Here is a 13,959-nt window from a genome sequence, read left to right on the forward strand (position 1 = left end):
AGATCAGGATCTGAGGCATGTGCATAGGAGTCTGACTTGAAACAAAGGCAGAGGAAAACAGACAGGAAACAGAACTATAAGACAGAAAGAGGAGCAACAAGAAGACACACAGACAGAGGAACCCAGATCAAACAGAAGGCAACAGCACACCCGGTGGACAAAGAAGCTATGGCTAGGCAGGAGGTCTAGGCGACCCTGACAGGGAAACAGCGGGCAACCCTGCCTGGTTCCATTTCTAAATTTTGAAGGAATCTGAGTCAACCCCAGGAAGTTTAACATAGGCTGTGGGCATTCTGTAAAGGGCTCTAACACCCTCCAGGTATGGGCCCGAAAATCCAAATTTTAACATTGTTTGATCTAAAAATGCCCATTTTATTCTATCGAATGCTTTTTCCGCGTCCAGGCTCAATAGAATTGCCTTTGTATCGGTCAGATGCACATGATTCACTATATTAATGACCTTTCGGGTGTTGTCTGAGGCTTGCCTACCCAGGACAAACCCCACTTGATCTAAGTGGATAAGTTTTGGAAGGATCGGGGCCAATCTATTTGCTAGGATTTTGCAATAAATGATTAGATCTGTATTCAGTAAGGAGAAAGGCCTGTAGCTTCCACATTGGAGGGGGTCTCTTTCCTCCTTATGTATGATGGCTAGATTAGCCATTGACATTGAGGCAGGTATTTCAGCCCCCCCCTCCCCCCGAAACGAATTGAACCTCGAGAATAAACGGAGAAAGCACCCCCCCTGAACTTTTTATAATACAGGTTGGAAAAGCCGTCCGGGCCCGGTGTTTTATTTGTTTTTAACGGTTTTATAGCTTCTGAAAGTTCCTCGTGAGATTCTTTTGTTTAATATCTGGGAGTCTTCCTCCGTTATCACTGGTAGTTTGCATTTTTCAAGGTATTTGTCGATTGCCTCGGACCCTGTATGGCCTTCTCTGGCCGGTTCCAGGTTGTATAATTTAGTGTACAAATTTGAGAGTTCCTGAACTATTTCTTTTTCATTATACGTTGTTAAGCCTGATTTGGTTCGAATTGCTGGGATTTGAGATTTAACTCTCAGACCTTTTAGGCTGCGTCCATGGCAGGACAGGCCGCGCTGAGCCGTGCGGACGCTCCGCGCTGAGCCCCGGCATCCTCAATGAGGATGCCTTGAGAGGGGGCTCACGCGAGCGTCCGCAGGCGTGCTGAGGAGTTGGATTTTTCAGCCGACAGCCAAAGCTGTTTTTCAGCGCGCTGTCGGCTGAAAACATCCAATCAGCGTGAACCAGCGTCAACGTCACGGCGCTGTGACGTCGGTGCGTCGCGGGCTACTGACCCAGCGACGTCACTGCCCTGCCTCCCGATCGCGTGCGCTGGCTCGCCTGCCAGTCCATGGGATCGCTGCTGACCGGGCAGGCGAGCATCAGCGTGATCGCGGAGGAGCGCGGATTCCCCTGCTATGGACGCAGCCTTAGTTTGCTAGCCAATAATCTCTCTGCTTTGTTACCCCTACCAAATATTTTCACATATGTTTTAAAGATTTTTTTGAAAAAAAATTTGTGAGTGCACAATTTTAAGTTATCATTCAATTTTTATATAAAAGTTTACACTATCTGCACCATTGGTCCTTTTTTCTGTCCGATTATATGTCGCGAGAATCGACCTATTACAGAGAGCGACGCGGCTGAAATTAGTTTGAAAGCAAGATCCAGGGGTCTGGTTTGCCCTACAAAATCACACACTTTTGACCCGCGGGGGGCTATGCAAATTTAAATCCCTTATTCTGCATCAACTATAGAACAGAGTCCCGACATCCTGCACCATATTGTTGCCTTATTTCTATCGAACAATATCTGCGCACATCCCACGGAGAACTGCGGGGACGGGTCACTTGGGTTTGAGCAGCAGTTCCAAAAGAGTGATCTCTATTGCACTTATCACATAACACTATCCACTGGTCACGATTGAATTGATACCTGTTTATTACATCTGTAACCCCCCCCCTGTTGGGCTTACTATGCTGTATATAAAGGGTTAACTTCAGGCGGGCTGTTGTAATGTAGCGACCTTATATATAATTGTTGCTAAATAAAGTAGCAGACAAAGTTTAGCCTGCCCCCATTCTAGAAGGCGCTCACCCCGTCACATGGGGTGCGGAGATGTAGTGAGGAACCCCTAAATAACACTCCCCCTGTAGATATGGTGACCTATGAGATATAAATATAGGAGGCTGGGCCCGAGACCCCAGGAGGACCCTAATATCAGGAGGTTTCCAGGAGGGGGTCTCACAGTGTTATGTAGTTCTCCCAAGAGTGCAACTTTATGTTTTAGATGTGCGGTCACCTTTCTTATGCTCTTAGTGAGGGAACCGTGCCCCTTATCTTAAACGGGCCACTGCTGTGTGCAAGATCTATTTCTCACCCTTTGCCAGACGGAGGAACGTGATGCGGTGATATCATGACCTGGGGGCGCTAGTTCAGGGACTCACTGGGGGGAGCACCGCATTGGGATGTGTTGTACCAGCAATCCCACGTTTTACGCACTCCAACCCCCCCCCCCCCCCATTATTGGGGTCTGGAGCGAACTCCTGGCATTGAGCATAATGGAGGACATGTTCCTAATGCTATTGAGACTATGAAGATGCGACCGAAGCCTTGTGTGCCTCCCGGAGGATCTGTATTGAGCTTTGGGAAGATTCTCGTATGTATGACTGTATGACCCTTTCCTGTTTCTCCAAACAAAGTTCCTGGAGCCCTTTCTAATCACCCGGAAAAGCTTACACCACCAGTCAGCCAGGATGCCAGCACCCTGACAAGGTAATGAGACTCTGTGCAACAACACCTGCACTTCCCACACTACCTCACCTGCAACCACTACCTTTTGAGCCGGGCAAGTTGGGGTTCTACATCTATTCACTATTTTATGCACTTGTGCCCATCACTGGGGAATGGATAATGGCGCTGTTGTTTAACACAGTGTAGAGTATTTATCTATTTGTCTCTGCTGGTGGCTCTATAAGAAAACAAGATGAATTTGCTTGGGTGTTTGACTCGCATAACGGCGAAATAACCAGATATTCCCCCCTTACAGATTTCAAAGCCACCAAAAGATCTCCAGTACTCACTTAACAAGCGTGGATCCATGCTGGTAATGAGCCGTGTTCCCCTGAATGTGCTTAACAAGCGTGGATCCATGTTGGTTTTGGGCAGCGCTCCCCTGGATGTGCTTAACAAGCGTGGATCCATGCTGGTAATGAGCAGCGCTCCCCTGGATGTGCTTATAGGAGGTTCCTTCATTTATATTTGTTGGATGTCAGCTGCGCCTGTATAAAAGAGAAAACATTTTTTTGTTTTAAGAAATGCAATTGGTATGATCTGTTTTATTGGACAAATATACAGCATTTAGTATATATTTTCAAAACTAAAATCATTAACACAAAAACAACCCCCCCCCCCCCCCCCCCCCAAAAAAAAGAAAAAAAATCGGGAAGACAGGGGCACCAAAACAAAAACATATGGTCCATCCTCAAACAGGTGCTTCATTTCAAATAGTGCAAAATACATCAATGTTTCAGGATTATGTAACATAGCCACCTTATCCTGAAGCCAGGGTCACGTGTGAAGTGTGAATAGCTCCAGTTAGCTTTAACTCGGCCCCCTTTCCAAAGCACGTCAAGTCCTATTATAATTTCCTTCACTTTATTAGAAAAGCAGCAGTAAATACAGGCACTTGTGGATGTTATGTAGTTGTGAGTTTGTAGTTAAGGGCAGGTAAAAGGAGATGGCCTTGCCAGAGTGTAACATGAAACGTACTCACTCAGTCAGAGTCAGGAAGTAAAGGAAGTGTGTACTGCTTGTCAGGGGTCAGGCTAAACTACCTGTGAAAACAGACGGGGAGAATGGGAAAGTCCATTAACTTGGAGGACTGGAGATGTTGCCAGGGCAACCACTGTACTGGCAGACTGGAGAATGGAAAGGCAACACAATGTATCCATTCCATCTGCACTAGGAATGAAGCTGCAGGGAAGCTTACATACAAATAACTAGCAGGCAGAGCTGCAAAAAGGGAAGTGGGGTGAAACAGAGGGGGCAGAAAGAATTCCTGTTCCAGGAGACACCTAGTATACAGTATACTGTGAAGAATCACAGATCAAGAGCCAGAAGAATAGCAAGAGATTTATAAATAGAGAACAGAATGCGCTAGGAGTGTTTACAGCATTATAATAAAAATAACCTAATGTCAAAATCAGAACTAGTCTACTGACAAATCTATCAAGGAAATAGATTTAGTCGAATGGAAATTATATTTTATAATACCATATACTTTAGAATATTTATCTCTATAAAAAGGTGCTCCTAAAAGATATCAACAGTGACATATATATATTAAGAAAATGCCAAAATTTGATGAAAAAGTGCAATACAAGGCAAAAGGCACACATCGTGTTCTCAATTAAGACGAATAGTGCCCAAAAATCACAACAATTGAATTTGTTAGGGTTTTTGAATTCCCACACAGGGTTAATCCTGAGCTTTCTTCAGCTGCATCTCACCACCGGCGTGCTCCACTCCCACCAGTTTTTGTATGGGGGGCATTTGTGTATGTGTAGGGTTATTTCCAATAACTGTTTCCCTCATTACAGACTCCTTGTGAGCCGTATGTATATAGTTTATTATATTTCTAAATAAATGTATTTCTCTTGTGCATTAAATGTTATTATGTTATTATGTTTCAGCTGACACGGATGCCGCCGGAGCCAATCCGATTGGCTGTGATTGACAAGCCAGCCAATGCGTGAAGTTCGGCAGGTATTTAGTGCCTCAGAGATAGTGTCCAATTAATCCCTGAAGTAGCGGTACAGCTACGAAACGCGTAGGATAATTGTTTTTACCCTCTTTTTGCTAATTTTAGCCGCAGTAGTAATTCTGTAGCCCCGAACACTTTGCGTGTGTGCCGCAAGTTCAGTGTTACGTCTCTCTGGTAAAACGCTGATTAGCGGCTCCAACAGTTGTGACGTCACTGACTGATGCACTACACCGACCGTGTTAGCCTGAGGCTTTTACTACGTACCAAAGCAATAGCATCTTGGTCTGTGGACTTTACTACATTCGTGATCTTATGAACTCGTGGACTTCCCACCACTGATTAAGTTACACTGTGTGACGGCTGAACCAAAGAGGGACTAATTCTACACGTGCCACGGGGAGGTTCCTTTGATGAGGCGTATGCTCCGGGATGGACTGATAGTGCTGCTTGTGAGAGAGGCCACCATCCGTGAGGGGATTAGACGCCGTCCAGAGACCACCCATGACTTTTCATCTGAGGGCCCTGCTCCTGACCGGTGTCCCGATCTGATGTTTGGTAACTTACCTGATGATCACATAACATGCCTATGATCTACTGATTTTATGTACGTGGAATAATTACCCCTTTTTCTAAATATAATTTTACTTAATATACTTCACTATATGTGTATTGCGCCGTTCCTTTTGTTTTTGACACAGGCACAAATAACTTTCACAGAAAATAAAGGTTTACACATATACATAATATATTTGGCCAGAAGATGAGCCACAATTGGATATATATACAGAACAATCCTGTATATTCGTCCAGGCGATAGACACCTTTATTATAAGAGCCTCCTTGCCCATATCGTCACAGTCCACAGTATCAAAGGTTCCAGAGAGATCCAGTAATATGAGCAGAGTGTAATGACCATTGTTTTTTTGCAGCATGGAGGTCATTAGTTATTTTATTAAGGGTCTGTTTCGGTGGAGTGAGCAGTGCGGAAGCCTCATTGTAGAGGGTCTAGGAGAGAATAGGAGGTGAGAAGATGGAGCAAGCAAGAGAATACAAGACGTTCAAGAAGTTTAGAGGCAAAAAGCAGTAAAGTACAGTATGAGGGTAGATAGTCCCAAAGGGAAAACCGGAGCACAGCTAGCCAAATGAACTGGTAGAAGCAGGATTCAAAAATCAAAAACAAAGTTTATTAGCTTAAAAACAGGTACATGGATAGTCTTGGCAGGTACTCTGACGCGTTTCACGCACAGGGCGCTTTGTCAAAGAGTAATCTGCCATGATGTGAGGTGGTATTATTAAAGGGTTACCCACAGCTGTTGGTACTAATTAGTAAATTAGATAAGTGGGTAAACCTGAACTATGTTCACTAAACTAATGTCTATTCGTATACATTATAAACACAAATGACATATGTAAAGATGTAATTAGTGAACATAATTAAACAAACTGTGATCAATAAAAAAAGACATATATGACAAACAAAATGACAAAATGAACTTACATATAAAACATACCACACATAACTAAGTCAAAACTAACATGTACAGAAGAAGCAAACTGAATTGCAATGAATATGATAATAAACATCTTAAATGCATAATATACTTATTTGTCATGAAAAAGCAACAACATATATGGAGAATAGCAATCACTTGAGTACATATCAGAATATAGGTAAATAGGATGGGGGGGGGAAGGAATGAAATGGATATAGGAATGGGAAAGAGAACTGGATCAAGACCATGAAGAATAAATGACAGTGGAAGATCTGAAACAGTAAATCCACAAGTGGATAGTGGTTAACCACACAGAAAATGTTTGAGTTCCCACTCCACATTAATCCCTTTAGGGTAAAGGGTATCCAGGGTAAAAACCCAGAACATCTCTCTTTGATTGAGAATATTCTCTCTGTCACCACGTCTTTTTGGCATGGCAATATGTTCAATGCCAAAGAATTTAACATTCTTAATACCTCCCTTGGATAATGAAAAAAGGATTGCAATAGAAAGTAAGGTCAACCCTAAAAAGTTCTTTAGGTATCTTAACAAAAAAATGAGAAAAGAAAATATAGGACCTTTTCAGTGTGAGATGGGTAGGCAGATTATTGGAGATAAGGAAAAAGCAGAGGTATTAAACAAATTCTTTGCCTCTATGTTTACCAGGAAAGAATCAAGTTCAATAGTAGTGCCGCAGGAGGAAGCCACAACCTCCATATTAATGAACAATTGGTTAACTGAGGAAGAAGTTCATAAGCAACTTGAAAAAAATTAAGTAAATAAGGCACCTGGCACCGATGGCATGCATCCAAGAGTTCTCAAGGAGTTAAGCTCAGTAATAGCCAAACCATTATATTTAATATTCAAGGACTCCATTTCCACAGGCTCAGTACCACAAGATTGGCGTAAAGCAGATGTGGTGTCTATATTTAAAAAAGGGAGCTAGATCATAACCGGGAAATTACAGACCTGTAAGCCTGACTTCAATTGTGGGGAAACTACTTGAAGGTTTAATACGGGATAATATTCAGGAATACCTAATGGAAAACAAAATTATTAGTAATAGTCAGCATGGATTTATGAAGGATAGATCATGCCAAACTAACCTTATTTGTTTCTTTGAGCAGGTAAGTAGGAATTTAGACCAGGGCAATGCAGTTGATGTGGTCTACTTAGATTTTGCAAAGGCTTTTGATACGGTTTCACACAAGAGGTTGGTGTACAAAATAATGAAAATTGGACTCAGTAATAATATATGCACCTGGATTGAAAACTGGTTAAAGGACAGACAACAGAGGGTTGTCATAAATGGAACTTTTTCAGGTTGGGCTAAAGTCGTGAGTGGAGTACCTCAGGGATCGCTACTGGGACCCCTGCTTTTTAACTTGTTTATTAATGACCTTGAGGTTGGGATCGAGAGCAAAGTCTCCATATTTGCTGATGATACTAAATTGTTTAAGATAATAGAATCAGAGCAGGATGTAATTTCTCTTCAGAAGGACTTGGAGAGACTGGAAAAGTGGGCAGGTAAATGGCAGATGAGGTTTAATACAGATAAATGTAAGGCTATGCATTTGGGATGCAAGAATAAAAAGGCGACTTACAAATTAAATGGAGATATATTGGGGTAATCCTTGATGGAGAAGGATTTAGGAGTGCTTGTAGACAGCAGGCTTAGCAATAGTGCCCAATGTCATGCAGTAGCTGCAAAGACAAACAAGATCGTATCTTGCATCAAAATGGCAATGGATGGAAGGGAAGTAAACATAATTATGCCCCTTTACAAAGCATTAGTAAGACCACACATTGAATATGGAGTACAATTTTGGGCACCAATCCTAAGAAAAGACATTATGGAACTAGAGAGAGTGCAGAGAAGAGCCACCAAATTAATAAAGGGGATGGACAATCTAACTTATGAGGAGAGGCTAGCTAAATTAGATTTATTTACATTAGAAAAGAGGCGTCTAAGAGGGGATATGATAACTATATACAAATATATTCGGGGACAATACAAGGAGCTTTCAAAAGAACTACTCATCCCACGGGCAGTACTAAGGACTCGGGGCCATCCCTTAAGGTTGGAGGAAAGGAGATTTCACCAGCAACGAAGGAAAGGGTTCTTTACAGTAAGGGCAGTTCAAATGCGGAATTCATTACCCATGGAGACTGTGATGGCAGATACAATAGATTTGTTCAAAAAAAGGTTGGACATCTTTTTAGATGGGAAAGGTATACAGAGATATACCAAATAAGTATACATGGGAAGGATGTTGATCCAGGGATTAATCCGATTGCCAATTCTTGGAGTCAGGAAGGAATTTATTTTTCCCCTTATGAGATATCATTGGATGATTTGACACTGCAGTTTTTTGTTTGCCTTCCTCTGGATCAGTGATTTCCAACCTTTTTTTTGTTTGGAGGAACCCTTGAAGTATTTCGAAAAATCTCGGGGAACCCCTATCTGGCTGACACATAATAGGTTCGACAGAGGTCAGTCACAACATTTCCCACCTCACGAGCCACCTCTATTTCCCACAATCTACCCATGTATTTCTCTCCCATCCGTCTCACTAACTCTCCCCCCATCCCAGCCATGCATGTATTTATCCCTTGCGTCTCACTCTTACTCCCTCTTTTCCTCACTCACTCCCTCCCGCCCCACTCCCTTCTCACACTCGCCCTACTTTCCGTCAATTACCCCACTCTCACTCAATCCACCGTACAAAATACATAACAAAAAAAACACCACCCCCTCGGGGGGCGGGGGGGTCTGTGGTCCGTAGGAGGAACCCCTGAGACTGCTTCAAGGAGCTCCAGGGAATCACTGCTCTGGATCAATAAGTAAGTATAGATATAGGATAAAGTATCTGTTGTCTAAATTTAGCATAGGTTGAACTTGATGGACCTACGTCTTTTTTCAACCTCATCTACTATGTAACTATCTTTATTAAAGCTCTGTGCAGATTGTTCACACTATACAAATATACATATACAAACAGTTTTTTTGGGTTGCCCCAGATAAAACAGCGCCATCAATTCAAAATAATAAAACCGAGACTCCAAACTCACATTGACGGTCACTCCAACTATGGCCTCGGGCATGGTCAGCGTGCTGAGGCGCGCTTACGCTCGGCCGCAACACTTCAATTTTAGTTTTGGCGCTCACGGGAGCGCAGGGCCGGTCACGTGAGCGGTTCGCCCAATGAGGGTGAACCAGCTCCGTGACGTCACTGGTCAGCCCGCCACCCCCCCCCCCCCGACAGCGCGCAAACTAAGGCCAGGGAAAGCACCCGCTTTCCCTCAGCTTCAGCGCGCCTCCGCACAGCTGCAGTCACCATGGACTCAGCCTAAATCACTACGCAGGTCACCAAGCTTTTAAGCATAAAAACGTAAAGCCCAAAGTTGCAGCCCTGAATGAAGAAATAACATTTCCAACCGAACACATTTGTTACAGCTACACAGAAAACGTATACAGCATGTGAAGAAAAAAGGGGTTAAGCAGATATATTACTATATTCTGATGATTACCTTGTTGCTGCTTGTGAGTGTGTCCTGCCGGCCTGTGATTACTCCCTGTATTCCTCCCTCACTGGTCCCAGTCCCCTGCTGCCCAGTACATTAGTGGCTATTTGCCCAGACTGCAGGTCTCAGGAGGCCGGGATGTGAGCAGCTAATGAATGTCTGAAGCTTCCTATTGTGTAGGAGAAGAGGACAGTCCCACTACCCTTATGGGGGTTACTGCCCCGTTTATCCTCTGCCCCTCCTTTATCAGCCCCTCAGCAGCTGCTCATTTCTCCTGCATGATAACACAGCCTTGTCTGTACCTGGGGAGGGGACGTCTCGCCCTGCATGTCCTCACCTCCCTTGGTTTGTACTCCCCCTGCTAGCTGTGTCCTCTCCCTTTTGTGTCCTATCCCCCTTCTTGCTGTGAACTTCCTCCTGTGCTCACACCTCCCCCCTCCCCGCTCTGTGCTGAGGAAATTTGCATTTAAACAGACAGGAGCTGCTGATACATTAGACACATTGTCATTCCAATAAAGCTTATTTGATTCAAAGAAACATTTCAGTATTGCCAAAGCATGAATAACAGGGGGTAGGGTATAATGATTACACGGTACATGAATAACAGGGGGTAGGGTATAATGATTACACGGTACATGAATAACAGGGGGTAGGGTGTAATGATTACACGGTACATGAATAACAGGGGGTAGGGTATAATGATTACACGGTACATGAATAACAGGTTGTAGGGTATAATGATTACACGGTACATGAATAACAGGGGGTAGGGTATAATGATTACACGGTACATGAATAACAGGGGGTAGGGTATAATGATTACACGGTACATGAATAACAGGGGGTAGGGTATAATGATTACACGGTACATGAATAACAGGTTGTAGGGTATAATGATTACACGGTACATGAATAACAGGTTGTAGGGTAGAATGATTACACGGTACATGAATAACAGGGGGTAGGGTATAATGATTACACGGTACATGAATAACAGGGGGTAGGGTATAATGGTTACACGGTACATGAATAACGGGGGGTAGGGTATAATGATTACACGGTACATGAGTAACAGGTTGTAGGGTATAATGATTACACAGTACATGAATAACAGGGGGTAGGGTATAATGGTTACACTGTACATGAATAATGGGGGGTAGGGTAGAATGATTACACAGTACATGAATAACGGGGAAGGGTATAATGATTACACGGTACATGAATAACGGGGAAGGGTATAATGATTACACGGTACATGAATAACAGGGGGTAGGGTATAATGATTACACGGTACATGAATAACAGGGGGTAGGGTATAATGATTACACGGTACATGAATAACGGGGGGTAGGGTATAATGATTACACGGTACATGAATAACAGGGGGTAGGGTATAATGATTACACGGTACATGAATAACAGGGGGTAGGGTATAATGATTACACGGTACATGAATAACAGGTTGTAGGGTATAATGGTTATACGGTACATGAATAACGGGGTAGGGTATAATGATTACACGGTACATGAATAACAGGGGGTAGGGTATAATGATTACACAGTACAAGAATAACAGGGGGTAGGGTATAATGATTACACGGTACATGAATAACAGGGGGTAGGGTATAATGATTACACAGTACATGAATAACGGGGGGTAGGGTATAATGATTACACTGTACATGAATAACAGGGGGTAGGGTATAATGATTACACGGTACATGAATAACAGGGGGTAGGGTATAATGATTACACGGTACATGAATAACAGGGGGTAGGGTGTAATGATTACACGGTACATGAATAACAGGGGGTAGGGTATAATGATTACACGGTACATGAATAACAGGTTGTAGGGTATAATGATTATACAGTATATGAATAACAGGGGGTAGGGTGTAATGATTACACGGTACATGAATAATGGGGGGTAGGGTAGAATGATTACGCAATACATGAATAACAGGGGGTAGGGTATAATGATTACACAGTACATGAATAACAGGGGGTAGGGTATAATGATTACATGGCACATGAATAACAGGGGGAAGGACATTATGGTTACACAGTATGTAGCCAGGTCCCCCTCTGGGCTCCCCTGGGCTTTCCCCTTACCTCTGCTGCAGCTGGGGAGTGCGCGGCTAGTCGGGAAGGTGCAGGGAGGTTGCGCTGGGCGACTGGGCCGCCGGGAGGTTCGCGGAACACCCGACAGCGGGGGCCGTCATGTTGAATTGGCCGCACATGCGCAGAAGCACTCGCACATGCGCAGGTGCTATTCCGAGTAGCGGCAGACATTTTGCTCCACCTCGCACATGCGCAGGTGCTTGTATAGGGCGGCCATTACACCCAAAGCCCTGCAGGGTAACTAAAAGCCCCATCAGCCCCTGGGGCGAAGACCACATGGCGCATAATAACCAATAGGGCTGCCAGGATCTCGGCAACCTAGAAAGATACATTTGGCGTGCTTCAGGGACCACACCAGTCGGAGCCAGCTCATAGAAGGGGAAGGTGGGGTCTGCGTGTCAGTGGCACTCAGACTAGACCAGAGGACCCACCCTTAGGTCCCAGATAGGCCCCACTCACGTGTAGGTTGTGGCTGATAGGGGCAATTCCCCAGTAGCCGGATAGTGATAGGCATCAGTGAAGATGCCGCGCAGAGACTCTTAAAGGTGGGACTCTCCTACTGGAGACCACCCGACGCAGAGGCGGACGGTGATGTCGCTGGATCAGCAGATCCCTATCGCCAAGTCGGCCGCACCGAGTACTGGAGTACTCGGCAAGTACCTCAACTAAAAGCACCAACAATTCCCGGGGTAGCGCTACTCCATACACTTTGGGTGGGCCTGACATTGGGAGAAGAACATCAGGCACCCAGTGTACTTTGGGGACACTCCATTGGTGTACTGTATGCCGTGACATACACATATATACTGTGTGTTACAGGGTACTGTGATATATGTTCAGTAAAGGTTATTATCTACGTGTGTGGGTATTACTGTCTACATTGTTCCTGTGAGGGGCTAAATTGGGATCCCGCTCAGGTGGAGGCGCAGCACCGAAGCGAACACATTATCACCCCAGGCTCCCAGTGGCAGAGGCTCAGGCCTTCTATGAGCCAACAGGAAAATGGCAGTACTGGTAGCCCATTTAGTTACGGGAGAACAAGGGCTACAAGTATATGAATAACAGGGGGTAGGGTATAATGATTACACAGTACATGTGTAGCAGAGTCCCCTACCATGCCTTCGGTGCAGGGGACTGATCAGCTGGCAGAGCTCCGGGTGATCAGGAAGAGTGGCGGTGGCTATCTTGGCATTTCGGGACTACATTTCCCAGAAGCCTTGGATGTGTCACATAGGCCGCTTTAACCAATCAGGCGCAAGCGGCCATTTGAGAGGCTCCTGATATCCTCCGCGGGGCAGGAAATACGTGGGAGTCTTGCAGGACGCAACAGAGAGAACGGACGCATCCAGGGAGCCAGTAAGCCCTTGGACAAGGCCAGAACATTTTTCACCTTCTCCCCACAGTGTAAACTGCCAGCTATTTTCATACCCTCTGTATCCCCACCCCCTGCCAATAAAAGTGACACGAAAATAGAAGGACTCCGTGTACATTTAAAGGAGATGAGTTTAGCTATCTGAACCTACTCATTTGCCACAGTGGGCTTGGTCCAGAATACATACTTTAGGTCATGTTTAATTTATGGTCATATTTAGCGCTGTTGTTATCTGGGTTGAGTAACAGAAGATTTCTAAGCAAATTCACATTGGCTGCCATGTTTACGGGATCCGGCACAGATTATCCCATAAATGTGTCTGTAAAATGTAATTATATCGGAGAGAAAGAATCCCTAAACGATGCACACTACTCTACTAATTCAAAACAATACATTTTTATTCAGAATACACAAATTCATTTAAAACCTAGAAAATGCGCAATGAAAAGCCTATATGGGAGGCTTCTATATTGTCCAAATGGCATGGGTATATTAACCATGAAATGCCTAGTATGCTGGGTGAATCTAGCAATGGACTGCAAAGTATAAGGTTACACCCAAGCGTTGGCAGAGTGTATAGAGTACTTCAGAGATAAACCCTTCTAGGGCTATAAGCTAGAGAAAAATAGCGAGGGCTCCTGCTACATATAGCAGTTT

At 44.3% G+C, this 13,959-nt stretch overlaps 1 protein-coding gene across 6 annotated transcripts in view; it reads right to left on the bottom strand.

Moving 5' to 3' along the window:
- Positions 1-13,959, bottom strand: part of LOC142488368 (uncharacterized) — a 56,870-nt gene that overhangs the window by 12,472 nt on the left and 30,439 nt on the right. Inside the window, exons 1-3 of one of the 6 annotated variants that reach the window (XM_075588809.1) lie at positions 9,813-10,226; positions 3,799-3,859; positions 3,107-3,304 (exon numbers count right to left, since the gene is read on the bottom strand). In XM_075588809.1, the coding sequence (XP_075444924.1) occupies positions 3,107-3,278 (172 nt within the window). In that variant the 5' untranslated portion in view covers positions 3,279-3,304; positions 3,799-3,859; positions 9,813-10,226. Of the gene's footprint in view, positions 1-3,106; positions 3,305-3,798; positions 3,860-7,885; positions 7,907-9,812; positions 10,228-13,959 lie in introns of those variants that run through there. The other 5 variants (XM_075588813.1, XM_075588808.1, XM_075588810.1 and 2 more) reach the window with 5 other exon arrangements.

This window comes from Ascaphus truei, chromosome 2, assembly GCF_040206685.1.
Source record: "Ascaphus truei isolate aAscTru1 chromosome 2, aAscTru1.hap1, whole genome shotgun sequence".
Lineage (NCBI taxonomy): Eukaryota > Metazoa > Chordata > Amphibia > Anura > Ascaphidae > Ascaphus > Ascaphus truei.